Source organism: Hibiscus syriacus, unplaced genomic scaffold (assembly GCF_006381635.1).
Source record: "Hibiscus syriacus cultivar Baekdansim isolate YM2019G1 unplaced genomic scaffold, ASM638163v2 tig00110020_pilon, whole genome shotgun sequence".
Taxonomy (NCBI): Eukaryota; Viridiplantae; Streptophyta; class Magnoliopsida; order Malvales; family Malvaceae; genus Hibiscus; species Hibiscus syriacus.
In genome coordinates this window covers 2896938-2918557 of record NW_024062568.1, presented here as the reverse complement: position 1 = coordinate 2918557, position 21620 = coordinate 2896938, and the positions used below count along the sequence as shown (strand labels likewise).

At 36.5% G+C, this 21620-nt stretch overlaps 3 protein-coding genes across 6 annotated transcripts; 1 reads left to right on the top strand and 2 right to left on the bottom strand.

Annotated features, from left to right (window-relative positions):
- The first annotated feature begins 893 nt into the window (after window positions 1-893).
- On the top strand, window positions 894-10591 carry LOC120213290 (shikimate O-hydroxycinnamoyltransferase-like). 4 transcript variants are annotated; one of them, XM_039211460.1, is made up of 3 exons: window positions 894-1030; window positions 1150-1595; window positions 4279-5337. In XM_039211460.1, the coding sequence occupies exons 2-3, from the start codon at window positions 1182-1184 to the stop codon at window positions 5164-5166; spliced, it is 1302 nt and encodes a 433-aa protein (XP_039067391.1). In that variant the 5' UTR covers window positions 894-1030; window positions 1150-1181; the 3' UTR covers window positions 5167-5337. The 4 variants fall into 4 exon arrangements, with proteins under 4 accessions (XP_039067391.1, XP_039067392.1, XP_039067395.1 ...); XM_039211461.1 differs by lacking the exons at window positions 894-1030; window positions 1150-1595; window positions 4279-5337 and adding exons at window positions 1043-1082; window positions 8590-9003; window positions 9624-10591; XM_039211464.1 differs by lacking the exon at window positions 894-1030 and having other exon boundaries at window positions 1089-1595.
- A 381-nt stretch (window positions 10592-10972) lies between these two features.
- LOC120213289 (protein ALP1-like) lies at window positions 10973-19423 on the bottom strand. Its single transcript, XM_039211459.1, has 3 exons — window positions 19413-19423; window positions 13841-14027; window positions 10973-12178 (listed from the first exon to the last, which is right to left on the bottom strand). The coding sequence occupies exons 2-3, from the start codon at window positions 13995-13997 to the stop codon at window positions 11133-11135; spliced, it is 1203 nt and encodes a 400-aa protein (XP_039067390.1). The 5' UTR covers window positions 13998-14027; window positions 19413-19423; the 3' UTR covers window positions 10973-11132.
- Window positions 15475-21332, bottom strand: LOC120213428. Its single transcript, XM_039211582.1, has 2 exons — window positions 20957-21332; window positions 15475-16019 (listed from the first exon to the last, which is right to left on the bottom strand). Exons 1-2 carry the CDS (start codon window positions 21330-21332, stop codon window positions 15475-15477), a joined length of 921 nt encoding a protein of 306 aa, XP_039067513.1.
- Between the last annotated feature and the right edge of the window lie 288 nt (window positions 21333-21620).

Below are 21620 nucleotides of genomic sequence, written 5' to 3'. Positions count from 1 at the left end.
TTGAATGTCAAATTACTTTATTATTTATAGAAGTTAGTTGGGATGCTCTTCTATGTTTATTAGCCATGTGGGATTGTTTTGTTCTCATATTTTTACTCTTTAGACTTTTGGGATGCTCTTCTATGTTTCTTAGCTATGTGGGATTGTTTAAAAAAAAAATTAAACCAAACAATATCATTTTGTTATGATTTTTTAGTGTCAAATTTATTTTTTAATTATAGTTATATAATTATATTTATTATTTAATATGTTTTATCTTAAATATTATGTTGTAGTTAATTTGAATGTTTTTAACTTATATATGTTATGACTTGCTTTGAATATTACTTATGATATAAAAAATTATTTTTTATTAAATATTTTTGGTATTTTTATTTAATTTTTTAAATAATTATAATATCGTCCGGTTCTTCTGACCGGTCTGACCGGTTGAATCAGTAAATCGATAGCATGACCGGTTCGTTAACCGGTCCGATTCTGAAAACCATGGTGGACATAGCGTTACAATAGAAGTAGTTTGTAAAAGGTGAAATAAAATAGGAAAATAATTTGTTTTGGAAGTTTATATGAACGTTGCCATTAAAATAAATGCGACACGTGAAAAAATTTATTAGTGGGGTTCAAAGAGAAGCTCATAAAAGGAACAAATGATTTCTGTTTACATAATTGTTGCCATCTTCGTGTTACAGCTACTGCCACTTCATACCTGAATTAAACCCGTAAGGTTATCTTGATGCAACGTGGAGCTTCCATACTTTTTCCAACACATCAATTAGCTGCGGCCGTGATTTCATATCCTTAAATGCTAAGGATTTCAAGATATTTCCAGCCATATTGCTATTATGTTTAATTGTCATGTTTGATATTCTTGCCGACATCCAAAATCAGGTTTGTGTCTAACATTAACCTAGATTACTCTTCTTTGTTTCAGCCGTTCGCCTTCCTGCCTCATTCAGTGTACCTTTCCTGGCTTTAATTGTTCATTAAGAGTGCTGCTGCTTCAACACCAAATGCATTAATTGCCTCAAGAGTACACAGCCCCACCATTCTCTAACTCCACCTTCTGTTTACACTATTTCAAGTTTTGAATCTTGACTAACATAGTCCATTTTCCTTCTCTTTCTTCCTACTTTCTCGTCTTCCAAACAGACAAAATCACAGAAACTTCAACTCATCGACAGATGGAGATCACCATAAAGGAGTCCACCATTGTTCGTCCTGCTGAAGAAACTCCCCAGAAAACCCTATGGAACTCAAACTTGGACGTGGTGATGACGAGGTACCATCTCCCCACTGTTTATTACTATACAAACCCTAATGGTTCTTCTGGTTTCTTTGATACCTTAAAGCTCAAGGAAGCTTTGAGCAAGGTTCTTGTGGCGTTTTACCCCATTGCTGGAAGGTTGGGGTTTGACGAGAATGGAAGACTTGAGATATTGTGCAACGGTGAAGGAGTTTTGTTCGTAGAAGCCGAAGCTAGTTCGATCATGGAGCATTTGGTTGGTGATTTCAGTGATGATTCTCAGGTTTTGCAACTGATTCCAAAGGTTGATTATTCTGGAGGAATTTCTTCTTATCCACTCGCTGTATTACAGGTGAGTTTTCAGCATTTATCCAACCAAAACAAAATGTCGAAATAGATTATATAACGTTATTTTTTTTCATAATACCAAAAATAGCCCTCAAAGTCCCTAATCTTTTTTTAAACATTTTGGCCCTCACCTTTTTTTAAAAATTTTCGTCCTAACATTTCATTTTAAGCAAAAACACTACTTCTATATATGAAAATCATTAGCTAACACATGATTAATACTCTGAAATAGGAGTCTTTTTAACTTAAAATAAAATGTTGAGGGTTAAAATGTCATTGAAAAAAAGAATAATGGTCAAAGTGGTTATTTTGTCAAATATTAAGAGTCTTTTTCCCTCTAAAATAAAATGTTAGAGGTCAAAATATTCTTAAAAAATAGAATAGGGGTAAAATGATCATTTTAGTAAATGTTGGAGGCTAATTTTAGTACTATGCCTTTAAATTTTGGGAATATAATTATTTTGAGATTTAAGTCATTTGTTACGGTTCACGTGAAACTCATCATATTAAAAAATTATAAATTAGAACAAAATTTTATTTAAAAATAAAATAACTCATTATATTAAGAGAAAATCGCCTCAGTGACCAAAAATACCTTATAATATACGATTTTAACCAATTTTTTTTGGATTTGCCAAAATGACCAATAAAATCGCAACGCGATATCAAAATCGCAACGCGATTTAGAAAATCGCAACGTTAAAAAGAAAATCGCAACGGTCAAAAGAAAATCGCAACGCGAGCTTCCAAGTTCGCAACGCGATTTAGAAGAAAATCGCAATGCGACTGAGAGAATCGCAACGCGATTTAGAAAATCGCAACGTTGAAAATAAAATCGCAACGGTCAAAAGAAAATCGCAACGCGACTGAGAGAATCGCAATGCGACTGAGAGAATCGCAATGCGATTTATAGAATCGCAACGTCGAAAATAAAATCGCAACGGTCAAAAGAATAGTTAAAAAAATTTTGTTTCTTAAGAATTTTCTCTAAAAAGATAGTATCCGCGCGGACGTGTCGAAGACACGTACGACCACGACCACGACCACGACCACGACCACGACCACGACCCGACCCGACCCGACCCGACCCGACCCGAGACGAGACGGCGGCGGCGGCGGCGCGCGAGAGTCCCCCTTGTCCTCTTTCACTCAACAAGGAAGTGCAAAATACAAGCCTTAAATATAATTCCCAATAGTGTTTCCAATACTATGTGGGATTGAGCATTACCAACACTTGTCCCCAATATCATTATTCTTCATAAGTTATCATCCATTACAATATGAATTATCGATAATAAATTAATTCATTTTAATAAGTATTTAAAATTATAACTTGATAAATACATGAAATAATTCTATTATTAAATAAAAAATATATTTTTTATATTAAAATTATTGAGATAGATATTTACTATAAAAGTAAAAGATTTTTTTTTCACGTACAACCTCTATGTGAATTAGTTTCACAATAAGGTATCAGTTATGCATTGGATTCTTTCGTATTAGATGGTCTTTAATAAGATCATCATCATCATTCTTTTGTTCAACAATACCATATATTAATGAGGTATATTGGTTCATTAACACGACTAATTCATATTGTAATGGATGATAACTTATGAAGAATAATGATATTTGGAACAAGTGTTGGTAATGCTCAATCCCACATAGTATTGGAAATACTATTGGGAATGGTATTTAAGGCTTGTATTTTGCACTTCCTTGTTGAGTGAAAGAGGACAAGGGGGACTCTCGCGCGCCGCCGCCGCCGTCTCGTCTCGGGTCGGGTCGTGGTCGTGGTCGTGGTCGTGGTCGTGGTCGTGGTCGTGGTCGTGGTCGTGGTAATACGTGTCTTCGACACGTCCGCGCGAATACTATTTTTTTAGAGAAAATTCTTAAGAAACAAAATTTTTTTAACTATTCTTTTGACCGTTGCGATTTTCTAAATCGCGTTGCGATTTTCTAAATCGCGTTGCGATTCTCTCAGTCGCGTTGCGATTCTCTCAGTCGCATTGCGATTCTCTCAGTCGCATTGCGATTTTCTTCTAAATCGCGTTGCGACTCTCTCAATCGCGTTGCGATTCTATAAATCGCATTGCGATTCTATCAATCGCATTGCGATTCTATCAATCGCATTGCGATTTTCTTTTAAATCGCGTTGCGAACTTGGAAGCTCGCGTTGCGATTTTTTTTTGACCGTTGCGATTTTCTTTTTAACGTTGCGATTTTCTAAATCGCGTTGCGATTTTGATATCGCGTTGCGATTTTATTGGTCATTTTGGCAAATCCAAAAAAGGTTGGTTAAAATCGTATATTATAAGGTATTTTTGGTCACTGAGGCGATTTTCTCTTATATTAATTAAAAAAGTTATATGAAACTCATCGTATAAATTGGAACAAAATTCTCATATTTAGTGAGAATAAAATTATAAATACATTTGTACCAATTGCATGAATATTTTAGATTTTAACTTGTTTTGTAAAAAGAAAATATTATTCATTATCTTTTAACACGCCATATTTAATTATCTATATAGTAAGTACACCTATGTTTACAATTTGATTCATATGAACTAATATTTAACATTTAATCTGATTTCTATTTTAACCAAAAGACTTAATTGATATAATATTAATATGTTTGATATAATTATTCGTGATAATTTATTGTCTGTATATTTTACTAGGTAACTAAGTTCAAATGTGGTGGAGTTTGTCTTGGAGTTGGGTGGCAACATACTTTAGGAGATGGCTTATCGGCTCTTCATTTCATCAATAGTTGGGCTGACATTGCAAAAGGTTCGTCGCCCACCATTGGCCCGGTCATCGACCGAACTCTTCTCGGTGCTCGAGATCTGCCGACGCCTAAATTCCACCATGTTGAATACGATCCTTTTCCTTTAATGAACTCTACATCAGATGATATCAAGCCATCCACTGTGTCCACCTTTAAGCTCACAGCTGATCAATTGAATACACTGAAAGATAAAGCAAATGCTGCAAATGCACACGGTGGTATAAAACATAGTAGTTTCAACATCTTAGCTGCACATATATGGCGTTGTGTAAGTAAAGCAAGGGGTCTCTCAAATGATCAAGCTACCAAGCTGAGTTTTCCGATTGATGGTAGATCGAAATTGGATCCTCCTCTCCCAGAAGGCTACTTCGGCAATGTAATCTTTATGGCTGCACAGATTGCTCGAGCCGGTGATCTCAGAACCGAACCGTTTATTGATACCGTAAAGAGGATCAATGAACGATTGAAGGTGATCAATGATGAATATCTGAGATCATCACTTGATTACTTGGAAAAAGTATCTGATTTAAGCGCATTGGTTAGGGGACACCATACCTGCAGATGCCCTAATCTTAATATTGTTTCATGGATATATTTGCCTCTATATGATGCAGATTTCGGATGGGGTCGTCCCTTGTACATGGGACCAGCAAATGTCGTCCATGAAGGCAAATTTTACATAATTCCAAGTCCAGATAATGATGGGACCATGTCACTGGTAACTCGCTTGGAAACCTCTCACATGAAACTCTTTGAGCAACTTCTTTATGAATTTTAATATTTATGTTGTTTGATCAATGTCGTACTTGTGATGTAATAGTTGGGAACTAAGATTTGTATTTTATGTTTCGGATTATAATGTTTGATTGTTATCGTAATTTTTTATTTTGAGTAGGGATAATGTATTGATTGTTTTAGTAAGTTATATGATTTCTATCTAGTTTATTTATGAGACTTTGGTGATCTGAAATGAACATAGTATTTGGGCCTTTAATAATAAGTATTGAAAAAAATTATATTATAATAATAAGAAAAATTAAATAAATTTGCTTATAAATTATTTTTTATTACGTTCAATAAATTATCTAATAAATACATCAAATTTTAAATAGAAAACATTAATAAATTTCATTAAATACTCAACTACTTACACAAAAGCAAGCATGATTCTTTTATTTTTTTTTTGGTTGTCTTCGAGATTCCAATGCTTCAATTTGACTAATCTAAACCGACATACGTTGTACACCTAGTTTTAGTGGGTGAGTTTCCTAACAAGAATTTTTTGCATACACAATAACTCAAACTTGAGACTTTGCTTAAGCGATATCAAACTACTTACCACTTAAATCAACTCCTTTCGGCTAGCATGATATTTTTTAAAAAAGGTACATGTTAGATTTTAACATTCACTATCTTGTCAAAAAAAATAATTAAGTGAAAAGTGAAAAAATTTAAAAATACCACATCAGTATTGCCGTTAATTTTTAATGGTGAGTAATAAAAAATAAATAAAATATAACGTTAAGTATGATTTTTAAAAAATAATAGGTGTGTGACTATATAAAACATTTCTATTACATGCTCTACTTCAACTTTACAACTGTTTTTTAAAAGAGCAAGGGTAATAAAATATACAAATGTTTTTTAAAAGTTTTGGTGAGGGGCTACGTTGATCTGCAAAGTGGACAATAATGTTTTGAAAATCGGATCGGCCGGTTCAATCGGTTTAATCGGAAATCATTGCCTAGTCCGGTTCAATCTACACCGGTTGAACTACTATTAGTGAATCGGCCGGAACCATTGAACCGTTTAAATCGGACCAGCTGAAAACCGGAAAAAATCGTCAATTTTTTTAAATTAAACCAAACGACGTCGTTTGTTAAACGAGCCAAGCCGAACTCGAGTATTGCTGAGCTCGAATCAAACTTGGAAATTTTAAAAGTAAGCTCAACTCGACTCAAACTCACAAGCTAAAAATTATCAAGTTCAACTCGAACTCGAAATATAATATTGAAACTTGAACTCAAAAACGATCCTATTCCATTAATGAACTCTGCATCAGATACTATCAAGCCATCCACTGTGTCCACCTTTAAGCTCACAGCTGATCAATTGAATACACTGAAAGATAAAGCAAATGCTGCAAATGCACACAGTGGTATAAAACATATAGTAGTTTCAACATCTTAGCTGCACATATATGGCGTTGTGTAAGTAAAGCAAGGGGTCTCTCAAATGATCAAGCTACCAAGCTGAGTTTTCCGATTGATGGTTGATCGAAATTGAATCCTCCTCTCCCAGAAGGCTACTTAGGCAATGTAATCTTTCCGGCTTCACAGATTGCTCGAGCCGGTGATCTCAGAATCGAACCGTTTATCGATACCGTAAAGAAGATCAATGAACGATTGAAGGTGATCAATGATGAATATCTGAGATCATCACTTGATTACATGGAAAAAGTGTCTGATTTAAGCGCATTGGTTAGGGGACACCATACCTGCAGATGCCCTAATCTTAATATTGTTCCATGGATATATTTGCCCCTATATGATGCAGATTTCGGATGGGGTCGTCCCTTGTACATGGGACCAGCAAATGTCGTCCATGAAGGCAAATTTTACATAATTCCAAGTCCAGATAATGATGGGACCTTGTCACTAGTAACTCGCTTGGAAACCTCTCACTTTAAACTCTTTGAGCAACTTCTTTATGAATTTTAATAGTTATGTTGTTTGATCAATGTCGTACTTGTGATGTAATAGATGGGAACTAAGATTTGTATTTTATGTTTCGGATTCTAATGTTTGATTGTTATCGTAATTTTTTATTGTGAGTAGGGATAATATATTGATTGTTTTAGTAAGTTATATGATTTCTATCGAGTTTATTTATAAGATTTTAGTGATTTGAAACGAACATAAAAATTAAGCCTTTAATAATAAGTATCGAAAAAAATTAAATCATAATAACTACAAAAATTAAATAAATTTGCTTTTAATATTTTTTATTATGTTCAATAAACTATTTAATAAATACATCAAATTTTAAATAAAAAACATTAATAAATTTTATTAAATATTCAACTACTCACACAAAGCAATATGATCCTTTTATTTCTTTTTTGATTGTCTTCCCGATTTCAAGGCTTCACCTTGACTAATTCAAACCGACTTGCGTTGTACACCTGGTTTTGGTGAGTGAGTCTCCTAACAAGGATTTTTTACATACACAAAGACTCAAACTTGAGACCTTGCTTAAACGATAGCAAATTGCATGATCCTTTTTTAAAAGGACACATGTTAGATTTTATTCCTCTACTACTACTATAAAAGAGATAATCACTCTTTTTCACTAATATATACAATTGATTGTTCATTTCTTTCTTTTAGAAAAGTTTTTTTTAAGAGATCAACACAAATTCCACTTCACTACTTTTGGTGTATGAGATTTGAAAGATTGTATTGATCTTAGAGCGCAATATCCACTAGTGAGATTACATCAATCCAAATGAAATAATTTATAAGATAATGACTTTTACCACGATAAAATAATTTATATCTTTTTTTATTTTTAACATGTTCAATTCTTTTCATGTCATACGAATCAAGTGGCCTCGGTGGTAAAAGAATTGTTATTATTTCTTAAGGTCTTAGGTTTGAGTACCCTAAATACCAGGAGTGTGAGTATTTAATATCAAATGGTTAAGAGTTATCTTTAAACAAATTTTACCTTATCTTAGATTAATAAAAAATTTCTTTTTATTTTTTTCTTTTCTATTTCATCATTATTTATAATTGACCTCCCATAAATTAATATTCATGAAAAATATTTTTTTATTTATAAAAAAAATAAAGGTTTTAAGTTGGGCCTCTGCCAAGGATTTATCATTTTCTTTTACTACAATTTTCCCATATAATTAATTTTTTTAATTAATAGTAATGGTAAGTTTTATCAAATATCGAAGAAACACTTTAAAACTTATGTTTAAAAATCTAAAAATAATATTAATTATATAAATCGAACATTTTCTTTAAAATCAATCTTATAGATTAATTGATAATTAATTATTTAATTTAAATTTTAATGTTCTATTAATAATATAACTAATAATTGCCTCGATGAGAACACACAGCCACAAACAGTATAATCTACTCCATTTTCCTTCTCCTTCTTTCTTCTTTTTCGTCTTCCAAACAACCAGATGGAGATTACCATAAAGGAGTCCACGATTGTTCGTCCAGCTGAAGACACTCCCAAAAGAAGCCTATGGAACTCCAACTTGGACGTGGTGATGCCAAGGTACCATCTCCCTACTGTATACTACTATAAGAACCCTAATGCTTCTTCTGGTTTCTTTGATACCTTAAAGCTCAAGGACGCTTTGAGCAAGGTTCTTGTGGCGTTTTACCCCATTGCTGGAAGGTTGAGGCTTGATGAGAATGGGAGAATTGAAATATTATGCAACGGTGAAGGAGTTTTATTCGTGGAAGCTGAAACTAGTTCAATAATGGATCATTTGGTTGGTGATTTTACTGATAGCTCTCAAGTTTTACGATTAGTTCCCAAGGTTGACTATTCTGGTGGAGTATCTTCTTCTCCCCTTCTTATATTGCAGGTAATCTAAGCATATTATATATATATATATATATAAGATCGACGGTTACACCGTGGAAGTAATATTATGATTGACCAGAAATGTAAAAGTCGATATATCTTTTATTTGGTAGTATGACGTACAGTTTGTGAGATATTAGGTTAAACTTGTTTGTTTTAGTTATATTCTCGTCGTTATTTTGGTGTATGTCGGGTATAACTAGATGTCTTATCGTTTGAATAGTCGTCGTAGTAATTCGCTGTCTTTTGTTGGTATTTTCTTAGGAGTTTAATGTTTGTCCAGGTTGTAACCCTGATTGAGAATTGATCGATGCTATTGTAGGGGAAATTTTTTGAGTTATTTTTGTGTATTTTGATTAGATTTAGGTGTGGATCTTATATGGTTCTTTTGAGAATCATTTTATATTTATTGTATGTAGATTTTTAAATAAAATAAAATATTTATTGTGTAATATATATATATATATTCAGATTCAGATCAACTTATACTAGTATAAAACTTTTAATTTTTTTAATTAGCTTATTTTAACGAAAATACTTGGTTGATATAATACTAATATCATGAGGACTCCAACTGATACAATTATTTTGTCTTGATTTATTGTCTGCATATTTTACTAGGTAACTAAGTTCAAATGGGGTGGAGTTTGTCTTGGAGTTGGGTTTCAACATACTTTAGGAGATGGCTTATCGGCTCTTCATTTCATCATTAGTTGGGCTAACATTGTGAAAGGTTCGTCGCCCGCCATTGCCCCGGTCATCGACCGAACTCTTCTCCGTGCTCGAGATCCGCCAACGCCTAAATTCCACCATGTTGAATATGGTCCTCCTCCATCAATGAAACGTACATCGGGTGATCTTAAGCCATCCATTGTTTCCACCTTTAAGCTCACAGCTGATCAATTGAATACACTGAAAGCTAAAGCAAATGCTGCAGAAGCACACAGTGGTATAAACCATTGTAGTTTCAACATCTTAGCTGCACATATATGGCGTTGTGTAAGTAAAGCAAGGGGTCTCTCACATGATCAAGATACCATGCTGAGTTTTCCGATTGACGGTCGATCGAGATTGAACCCTCCTCTCCCGGAAGGCTACTTCGGCAATGTAATCTTCCTAGGGGCACAGATTGCTCGAGCCGGTGATCTTGAAACCGAACCATTTACCGATTCCGTAAAGCGGATCCATGAACGATTGAAGGGGATCAATGATGAATATCTGAGATCATCACTTGATTACATGGAAAAGGTGTCTGATTTAAGCACTCTGGTTAGAGGACACCATACTTTCCGATGTCCAAATCTGAATATTTCTCCGTGGATATGGTTGCCTATATATGATGCAGATTTTGGATGGGGTCGTCCCATGTATATGGGGCCAGCCAATGTCGTCCATGAAGGAAATTCTTACATAATTCCAAGTCCAAATAATGATGGGAGCTTGTCACTGATAATTCGCTTGGAAACTTCTCACATGAAACTCTTTGAGCAACTTCTTTATCAATTTTAATAGCTATGTTATTTCATCAATATCTTACTTGAAATGCAATAAATGATAATCGGTATTTATATTTATTTTGAGTTTGCGGATTATAATGATTGGTTGTTATCTGAATATTTTATTTCGGGTATGGATAATATATTGATTGCTTTAGTAAATTATCTACTTGTATGATTTTTACGAATGCTGGTCTTAATTAATACTGTAATAATCTAAGGATAATTTTTTCTACAGAAAAATTACCGTGAAGAGAATAATAGTAAGGTTTAATATAAAAAATTGTTAAATTATACATCTTTTCTCGTTTAGATGTCTAACGTTTTTTGTTTGTTAATGTAGGCATCTAATATTTTCGACGTTATCATTTGAAGTATATGACCATTAAAAAAATTCAATAAAAATTAATACATAAATGTATTACTCTCGTGTTTGATAATAATTTTTTTTTATTTTTTTATTTAAAGATAATCAAAGCTGAAAACGGATGAGCTGCTTCAAAATAGTACTTTCCGGTTCGACCAACAGAGGTAAAAATCAACATAAATTTGTCTCTGGACTCGCTTCCTTTGCGAATTAAGGAGAAATATCTGGGAAAACTACCATGGTGGAGAGACGAGTGATACGGTATTTTCAAGGTGGCAATTTTTCTGTCAAGTAGAGAGAGAGCTTGTCTCGTATAACCAAGGCGGCCTGATCAGACGATTCGCAGTATTGTCGACAGTAACCGATGTCATGATGATGAGACAGCGACATATCGTCCAGCACTTCGTCCTCGAGATCGATAAGAATGTTGTGCAACAAGCAGCAAACGAGGATGATTCTCGGCAATCTGTTCCGATCAGGCATCCACATCACCCCATGTATTATTCTCCACATCTCCTTGAGCCTCGCCAGTGCCATCTGCACTACCATTCTGGTTGCAGCGTGTCGTTTGTTGAACTCGATTTGAAGATCCGAGAGGCCTTTTCCTTGATACGGAGTCAAAAGCCACGGCAATAGGGGAAAACCTGCATCCCCTATAATATATTCTCTTATCTCGGTTCCTTCGGAAATGTTTAGCTTCTTTCCGCTTAGCCTCTTTCCTTCTTCGGAAAGTTTGAATAAGCCTGAGCTCCTGAGGACGATGGCATCACTTAAACTCCCTGGCCACCCAACAATCACATCACGGAACCTCATCTCGGGGTCCACAACTGCCTGCAAAAGCATGCTGTAGTTCTTCTCTCGATCAAACCAGACATGGTTTGAAGGGTCTATTGTAGGCAGAGTCATGACAACATGAGTGATGTCGATTGCACCGCAGCAGTTAGGAAGGCCCCTTATTTTCTCCAACTTGGACTTTATTGCCTCCATCTCTGCTTCATTTGAAGGCCAACTGAGATGGTGCAGCCCTCTTGCCTCCATGGCTTCGACAAACCGCCAGGTTATCTGAGAAACAGTCGACTGATTCATCCCAAAAGTATCTCCAATGATCGATAATGATTCACCAGAGCTAAGCCTTCTAAGAGCAACGGCAACTTGATCATTTAGAGACAAAGGCCTGCCATTTATATCAGTGTAGTTCGATTGCCTAGCCATCAAATCTTCTTTCACTAGTGAACAGATGTAGTTGAATGTCTTTCTTGAAATTCTGAAAACCGATTCAAAATTTTTTGAACCCTTCGATTGGGATAAAGGGCCTAAACAGTGAGAAGAAAACAGTTGATGTAAGAACGTTAACTTAATCCACGGAAAATCTGTTTACCGTAAGGCTCGCTGATCCCAGCATATCAACAACATAAAGGCTCGTAACCTAGAATTAAAACAACATCACATACCCAAAATAAAAGTTCAAAGCAATATCGAAAAGCACATCTCTCTTTGATTTTCATCACACATGTCGAAGCTAATCAGATAATTCAGCATTTTCTTACCATCGACTTGCCATCTTTACTTAAGCAAAAGATGTGTATGGAGATATAAACATTGATTTCATGGTCAATTTCTGAGTAGAATTTGCATGATGAGGCAAGATCCACACTCCAGCTGTGTTTGGCATTTAAGCTCTTCTTAAGGACATTTCCTAAGACCATTTAACAGACGACTTCGTACAAACAAAACCAAGTTTCAATTAAAATGACAAGTTGCAATCTGAAATTTATACGAACTTGCATATCACTCATCGATTTCATGGTCATTCACATGCAAACGATATCTATAACATACCAACTGCAATATCAAAATGGGAAGTTTATTGTGCAGTGTCTCAAAATTCATTCTGGAGAAGGGAGTAAAAGATGAAAATAGACCTGGGGAGACTCACTGCTTAGCTTTTCAAGATGCACATACCGAAAACTCTAATACCTAGTCCATAAAGGAAAAGGAAAGTATCGAAACAGGTTCCTGTCATAATAAAAATGCCTGTCATGATAGCTGACGGTAAATAGAGTTTGAGAAAGGAGACTCCTTGCTTAGCATTTCAAATGCACATACCGAAAACTCTAATACCTAGTCCATAAAGAAAAGGAAAGTATCGAAACAGGTTCCTGTCCTAATAACTATAAACATGTCGATCTAACTCATGCCTGGATGCCCTTGAATAAACAATGCCTGTCATGATAGCCAACGGCAAATAGAGTTTGAGAAAGGAGACTCCTTGCTTAGCTTTTCAAGATGCACATACCGAAAACTCTAATACCTAGTCCATAAAGGAAAAGGAAAGTATCGAAACAGGTTCCCGTCCTGTAACTATAAACATGTTGATCTAACTCATGCCTGGACATCCTTGAATAAACAATGCCCGCCATGATAGCCATTGACAAATAGAGTTCGAGAAAAGACTAACATCAGTACATCACAGGCAGAGGAAACACGAACTATGCGAAAATACATTTCATATTAAGTTATAAGGGATATTTACTAACCGCATTCCACCCAAATGACCTTACATCAACTTACTCAATGCCCTAAATCTAAAATTTCATCAGAAACTGATTGAAACAAAAACCTAACAGATGCATATTGGAACAGAGTTCATAGGGATAACCAAATTCCCAGCAATGCAAAACAATCCGCAAATACATAAAGCTTCAAACTTGCAGAGAATTTAAACCAGCAAAGCTCTATCTCATACCATACTAACACAAACCGGATATATTTATAAATTCAATCAAATTAAAAGAAACCCATTTTGACCCAAGCCATTAAATTTCACCAAACACAATGCAAAAGCCAATAGAAGTTGTAATCACCATAGATATTCAAGTTCGAGCCAACAGAAAAGCATTGTACAGAAACTGAAGAATAACATAATCAAATGCCTTAAACATTGAGAACTATGGAGAAGCATCTTGTTGTAATACCTGAAATCCTCTTGGAGAACTCATCCCACCAATCCAAAGGCTGAGGTTGATACCCCAAAGAAGGAACAATGGTAGAAGGAGGAGGCAAGACACTCTGGTCAACCACCTTCTTGTCTGCTGTTTTTCTTCTTCTTTTGAACCCTTTAATGGGTCCCATTGAAAGAAACCCAACCCCCTTCAGATTAAGCTTAGCCTAGAAGAACTTCAAAGAACCTAACAACAAAGATCAAGAGAATCTCGGGAGAAAAAGATTGTGGGTTTGGGTTTTGAATGCATTGAGAAGTGGTTGAATGAAGCTAGTCATAGGATGGATGGTGAAGATTGAAGAACCAAAAAGGACTTTGAGAACACAAAAACGCAAAGAAAAGAACCCCTAGGTAACTATGTAGGCATTAGGCAAGTGAGGTGAGTGATTTTCTTTTGTTGTTTAAGGAAACACTATGGGGAGGAAGAAAGACGAAACAAGTTTCATTGCCTTTTCAATGGTCATTGACCTCAAGGACCAGGTCGTTATATATAGAGATATATTTGCAGTGAGAGAATTAGATCTAATTACACAATATTAAATTTATTATTTTTACATTAATTAATATAATTTGAAGAGAAGTGCAAAAATGTTGTTCACGGTTGTTTTATTGAATTTTGATTATTAAAAATTATAGAATAGTCTCCGACTATAGTATATTATTTTGTTGGATTTCTCGATTATTAAAAGTTACAAAATGGTCACCTAGCTATTCATATGTTCCAATCTCTTTTTTTTTTGTTAAAAATTGATGGTCGTCTGAATTGGACATTAACCTATTAACCGAGATATGATAAAATCTAATCACAGAACAATTTGAGTTATATTTTTAGATGTTAACATATTACCGTCTAATTCAGATTATCGTCGTTTTTTAATAAAAAAAATAACAAGTTTGAAACATATGAATAGTCGGGTGATTATTTTATAACTTTTAATAGTCGAGGGACTCAACAAAGCAACGTCTTATAGTTATGAGAATATTTTATAATTTTTAATAGTTGAGATACTCAACAAAATAATACTCTATGGTTGAGGGATCATTTTTGTACTTTACCCTATAATTTTAACAATTGACTTTTATTAATTTAATCATTATAAGATGTAAAACATTTTATATTGTATATATATTTTCTGTTCTTTGTTCAATAAAAAAAAATCTATCACTGAATTTTCAAATATTATATTTGATCCTTTTGTAATATTTTAAAAGTTGTTGATAGAAATTATTTTAATACGATTAAGTGATATTTAATATACTTTATCCTTTGATTACCGGATATTGTATTTAGCTAGTAAATTATGTGAAATTGTTAGTGGTTAGCTAATCGAGAATATAGAGCTTCGGAGACTTCAAAATTCGATAAGTAGAAGGCTGGCAACAAAAGTATAACAGGCAAAGAAAATCCGAAAAAGGTATAACAACCCATACTTCAAAAATCAATAACAAAAGATTATCTGTAGTTTATATTATATGAACTACATACAAATAAATAAATAAAAAATCAAATTTCACAAACCAACGTGTCACACTGACATCTGATATCACAAACTATTTCCAAATAACATACTTGGGTGCAGGCGAGCAGAATCGGGTGCGATCTAACAACTATATCGATGGGCCAGGCAGATAGATTAGAGGATCGATACATTTCCAGTGAACAATGTAGTTACACCCATTCTGTAGACACTCAACAGATAGATCTTCACAATGCCGATGACATCCATGGCATTCAGGGTAGTCGAAGACTTTTCGGACGAAAGTGAGTGGATGTGGATGTTCCGTTGCTGTGTAGGTCTTCCCGATCTTCATAAATGAGTATTTATCAATAGCACACTTGCGATGAACAGAATTGTCACAGATTGCACAATGATAAAACCACTGGCTTGGATTTCTTTTTGTTTCACAAACATCACAATAATGATATTTTGAATAACTGTTATCTTCATGATACGTAAGCATGAGGGGATGTTCATCACACTTGTGTAGAATCTTGTTGGGAAGCCTAAGACAACGGTAGCGCACAGAAAAATTGCACTCTTTGCATGCAAACGCAACAACTAGTTCATTTACACAACCATTGCATTGCCCTTCATACTCATCGTAAAAGGTAAGGATGTGTTCATGCCCTTGGCATGCGGGGTTATCTGAAACTTGAACACAAACAAGGCAGAAACATTCCTTACACACATTACATTGGTATGCCAAACCATTGTTGAACTCAAATTGACAATCTCTACACCAAACAATGTCATAAAAAATGAGGGAAATGGGACGTTGGTGAAGATGACCCCAATAATACATCTTCTTAGTCAATTCAGCACATGACTTGTGGAGAAAGAAATCACATTGTGAACAATAATAAAACGAAGTCGAGATGAACAACATGCATCCATCACAGTATCTATCATCCTTAACATCATCGATGAAAATCAAGTTGTGGGGATGGCTTACATGGTTTATCTCCGTCGGTACATCGTTTTCTCCAAACTTGGTCTCTTTAATAACAACAAGGCTGAATTGTTGTTAAGCAGATCATCTGTTTCTTCCAAGTCATCATCGAACTCGTACCAACTGTGTTAGGTATGGCTCATAAATATACCAGTAAAGACATGGTTAATTTTGTAATTATGTACCAGGGTTTTCTATTATAAATAGAGATGTAACCTAGACCTAAAATATCATTGAATAAAAACTTCTAGCGCCGCCTAGGCACCGAGGACGTAAGCACATTGCCGAACCTCGTAAAATTCTCATGTTCTTTTGTTTTCTTTACCCGTTTTCGTCAACAATTGGTATCAGATGTCAGGAGCAAAATTCGAAGTCGCGAAATTCGATGGTTAGGGTAACTTCGGATTATGGCAAACGAGGGTGAAAGATCTATTGGCGCAGCAAGGGATCTTGAAGGCTTTGCGACCTACAAAGCCGGCGTCGATGGATGAGGAAGATTGGGAAGAATTGCAGCAGCGAGCGGCAGGAACCATACGATTATGCTTGGCGGACGAGGTCATGTATCACGTCATGCATCTATCGTCTCCAGACGAAATTTGGAGGAAGTTGGAAAGTCAGTTTATGTCCAAATCCTTAACGACAAAACTGTATCTGAAGCAGCGGCTGTATGGGCTGAAGATGCAGGACGATCACGATTTGGCGCAACACGTGAATGTCTTCAATCAAATCGTTTTTGATCTGGCTCGGCTTGATGTGAAAATTGAGGATGAAGACAGAGCGATGATTCTGTTGTGTTCGTTGCCTCCCTCTTACGAACACATGGTGACTACTCTTACATATGGCAAAGAGACTATCAATGTTGAGGAGATTACTGCAGCCTTGTTGGCTCACAACCAGCGGAAGCAGAATGCAGGGGAAAGCTCTCAAGCCGATAGTTTATATGTCAAGGGTAATCGAGATCGTGGACGGAAGCCAGAGAAGGCAGGGTCCGGGAAGCGGAATTCCAGATCCAAATCCAGGGATAAGAAGACGATTCACTGTTACAAGTGCAAGGAGGCGGGACATATGAAGCGAGACTGTCCGAAGTTGAAAAAGCAGACTGATGAGAAGCGTGATGGCTCATCCAAGTCTGTGAACGTGGTCGAGGATGATAATTCTGATTGCAGTGAGGGTGATATGCTTTCTATTTCAACGACACAATTGACGGATGCTTGGATTCTTGATTCTGGATGTTCTTATCACATCACGCCAAATAGGGAATGGTTTTCGACATACATGCCGGTTAATTCTGGTTCGGTTTATTTGGGTGATGATCGATGTTGCAATATTGTTGGTATTGGTGATGTCAAAATTAAGATGTACGATGGCTCCGTTCGGACGTTGAGTGGTGTTCGACATATCCCAGACTTGAAGAAGAATTTGATTTCCTTGGGCACTTTGCACAAGAATGGTTTTATCCCTAAGGCTGACGAGGATAGGGAAACCATTCGGATTGTTAAAGGAGCATTGACTGTGATGAAAGGCAAGATGACTGCAGGGAATATCTACAGATTGTTAGGGAGTACCGTTGCAGGTGGAGTTCACTCTGTTGAGTCCTGTGATGATACGACAAAATTGTGGCATATGCGCCTTGCTCATCTTAGTGAACGTGGTATGGCAGAATTACACAAGAGAAACTTGTTGCATGGTGTCAAAAGCTGTAAGCTCGACTTTTGCAAGTATTGTGTTCTTGGTAAACAGACTAAAGTCCGTTTCAAGACTGCGAAGCACACAACTCAAGGGATTCTTGATTATGTGCATTCTGATGTATGGGGGCCTTCCACGACATCGTCTTTGGGTGGATCTAGGTACTATGTTACTTTTATTGATGATTTTTCACGGAAAGTTTGGGTGTATTTTTTGAAACAGAAATCTGAAGTTTTTGAGAAGTTCAAGCTGTGGAAAGCTGAGGTAGAAAACCAAACATGACGAAAAATCAAGTGTTTGCGGTCTGACAATGGTACGGAGTACACAGATTCACAGTTCCTACAATTCTGTAAGGAGCATGGGATTCAGAGGCATTTTACAGTGCGCAAGACACCACAACAGAATGGTGTTGCGGAACGAATGAACAGGTCGTTGAATGAAAGAGCCAGATGTTTGCGGTTGAATGCGGGGCTTCCCAAACACTTCTGGGCTGAGGCTGTTAACATGGCGTGTTACCTTATCAACAGATCGCCAAGGGCATCGCTGGCTGGGAAAGTTGCAGAAGAGGTATGGACTGGTCATGATGTTAGTTTTGATAACTTACGGATTTTTGGTTGTCCTGCTTATGTGCATGTACCTGCTGATGAGAGATCCAAACTTGATGCAAAATCGAAGGAGTGCATTTTTCTTGGTTACAAGAAAGGTGTCAAAGGATTCAAGTTCTGGGATCCAGTTGCGAAGAAAGTTGTGATTAGTAGAGATGTCGTTTTTGATGAACAATCCATGTTCCAGCAGAAGCAAGACACGACAGTGGTGGATTTCGAGCATTTTCCAGTTGAGAAACCAGAAACTTCTCAACCGACTTCTGGTGGTTCCACTACGGATGATTTACAGGATTATAGTCTCGCCAGAGACAGGGTGAGACGGACGAATATAAAGCCTCCGAACAGATTGGGTTTTGAAGACTTGGTATCTTTTGCACTTATTGTTAGCAGTGATGATCCGGTTACTTTTCATGATGCCGTTACTAGTCAAGAAAACGACAAGTGGATGGCAGCCATGGTTGAGGAGATGGAGTCTTTGAATCACAATCGCACATGGGAGTTAGTTCCCCTTCCTGAGGGTAAGAAGCCGATTGGTTGCAAATGGGTGTATAAGAAGAAACCAGTAGTAACAGAAAAAGAGGGGGAGAAGTTCAAGGCTCGTTTGGTAGCGAAGGGTTTTTCACAGCAGAAAGGAGTTGATTATGATGAAATCTTTTCTCTTGTGGTCAGGCACACTTCAATCCGAGCAGTACTTGCATTGGTGGCTAGTTGGGATTTGCATTTAGAGCAGATGGATGTTAAAACTGCTTTTTTTCATGGTGATTTAGAGGAGCAGATCTACATGCGGCAACCTGAAGGTTTCACTCAACCTGGAAACGAGCATTTAGTTTGCAGATTGAAGAAATCTTTGTACGGGTTGAAACAGTCTCCGAGACAGTGGTATAAACGATTTGACTCCTATATGATCAAGATTGGCTACAACCGATGTGAGTATGATTGTTGTGTCTATGTTAAGAGCCTTGATGATGGTTCTTTTATTTTTCTATTACTGTATGTTGATGATATGTTGATTGCTGCGAAGAACATGGATGATGTTATCGGTTTGAAAACTTTATTGAGTCAGGAATTTGATATGAAAGATTTAGGTGCTGCAAAGAAAATTCTTGGAATGGAAATTTGCAGGGACAGAGACTCAAGGAAACTGCGGCTATCTCAACGGGGTTATGTTGAGAAAATGCTAGAAAGGTTTGCGATGAGCAGCGTAAAACCAGTTAGCACTCCATTGGCGAATCACTTTAAGCTCTCATCAGAACAGTGCCCCAAGACAGATAAGGAAGCTGAAGATATGGCAAAGGTTCCGTATTCTAATGCTGTTGGCTGCTTGATGTATGCGATGGTATGTACTCGTCCTGATTTAGCTCATGCTGTTAGTCAAGTTTGTAAGTACATGTCTAAACCTGGTAAGCAACATTGGGAAGCAGTCAAGTGGATCTTTCGGTACTTAAAGGGTACTGTGGGACATGGAATTGTTTTTGGGAGTCAGCGGGATAATCCTTTGGTTGTAGGATATGTGGATTCAGACTATGCAGGTGACTTGGATAATAGAAGATCTACGACAGGGTATGTCTTTACTCTTGGTGGAGGGCCTATTTGTTGGAAGTCTACTGTTCAATCTATTGTGGCTCTATCTACAACTGAAGCTGAGTACATGGCAGCGGCTGAAGCTGCAAAAGAAGCTTTATGGCTTACTGGTTTAGTGAAGGAGTTGGGTGTTCAACAAGGTGGAGTTCAGTTGTTTTGTGATAATCAAAGTGCTATTCACTTGGCTAAGAATCAGGTGTATCGTGCTAGAACTAAACATATTGATGTAAGGTTCCACAAGATCAGAGAGTTTGTTGCATCTGGAGAGGTTTTGTTTCAGAAGGTACATACTGATGAGAATGCCGCTGATATGTTCACCAAGCCAGTTACGACAGACAAGTTCAAGCATTGCTTGGACTTGTTGAATGTTTCGAGTTGTTAAAGAATCAAGGTAACCCAACCCACATTGAATTTTCAAGAGGCAGGATATTCGCCAAGGTGGAGATTTGTTAGGTATGGCTCATAAATATACCAGTAAAGAGGACAGGAGATGGAGCGGAGTGAGCGAAGCGAACATCAACTGTCCTTACAAAGAAAGTCTCGTTGTGGGGTTACGAATTATGTGGGTTGGGGGTGCGGGGCGCAGCCCTCGCGGTACGGTACAGGGTTAATTTTGTAATTATGTACCAGGGTTTTCTATTATAAATAGAGATGTAACCTAGACCTAAAATATCATTGAATAAAAACTTCTAGCGCCGCCTAGGCACCGAGGACGTAAGCACATTGCCGAACCTCGTAAAATTCTCATGTTCTTTTGTTTTCTTTACCCGTTTTCGTCAACAAACTGTAATCTTTTTTTGCACAATTTGCATGGACAAGATAATTACAGCCAGAACAACAGTAACACCCGTGGTTCGAATTCACCTCCTCGGAGCAAATTCTGCATTTCCCTGTTTCGATCTCGTGTTTCCCAAGGAAGAAAGTGTGCGAAATCGGATGACTGTGTCGTGGAAACCTTTTGATGAAGGGTTGCAATGAAATGCACTTCTCATGGACTATAAGTCCACATGGAGAACAGATATAAGAGACACAATCTCCGCTTGTTCCACATGCATCACAAATGAATGGGACTTGTCTCCAAAATAAGATGAATGGGTGTTCATGAATTTCACCTTTGATGGTAGGTTTTGGAGAGAGACACATGACATGAAGGCCAAACTTGCATATGGAACAATAATAAGAAGATGAGAAACCGTGTGTTTATCGACATATTCGACAAAGGAGATGTGTTGAATCGGTCTGCAGAATAAGAGGATGTTCACGGTGACAAGGGTGGCTATAATTTTAGTTGGTCGATCAGCACATGCGATATGAAGGATAAACTCACAAAGGTGAACAACCATAAACAAACCCCCTAAGTTGAGTTTCTCAGCAAATTTGGCAAGGGAGACCCGAACCATTGAATTGTAAAACTAGAGGGTGTTGGCTGTG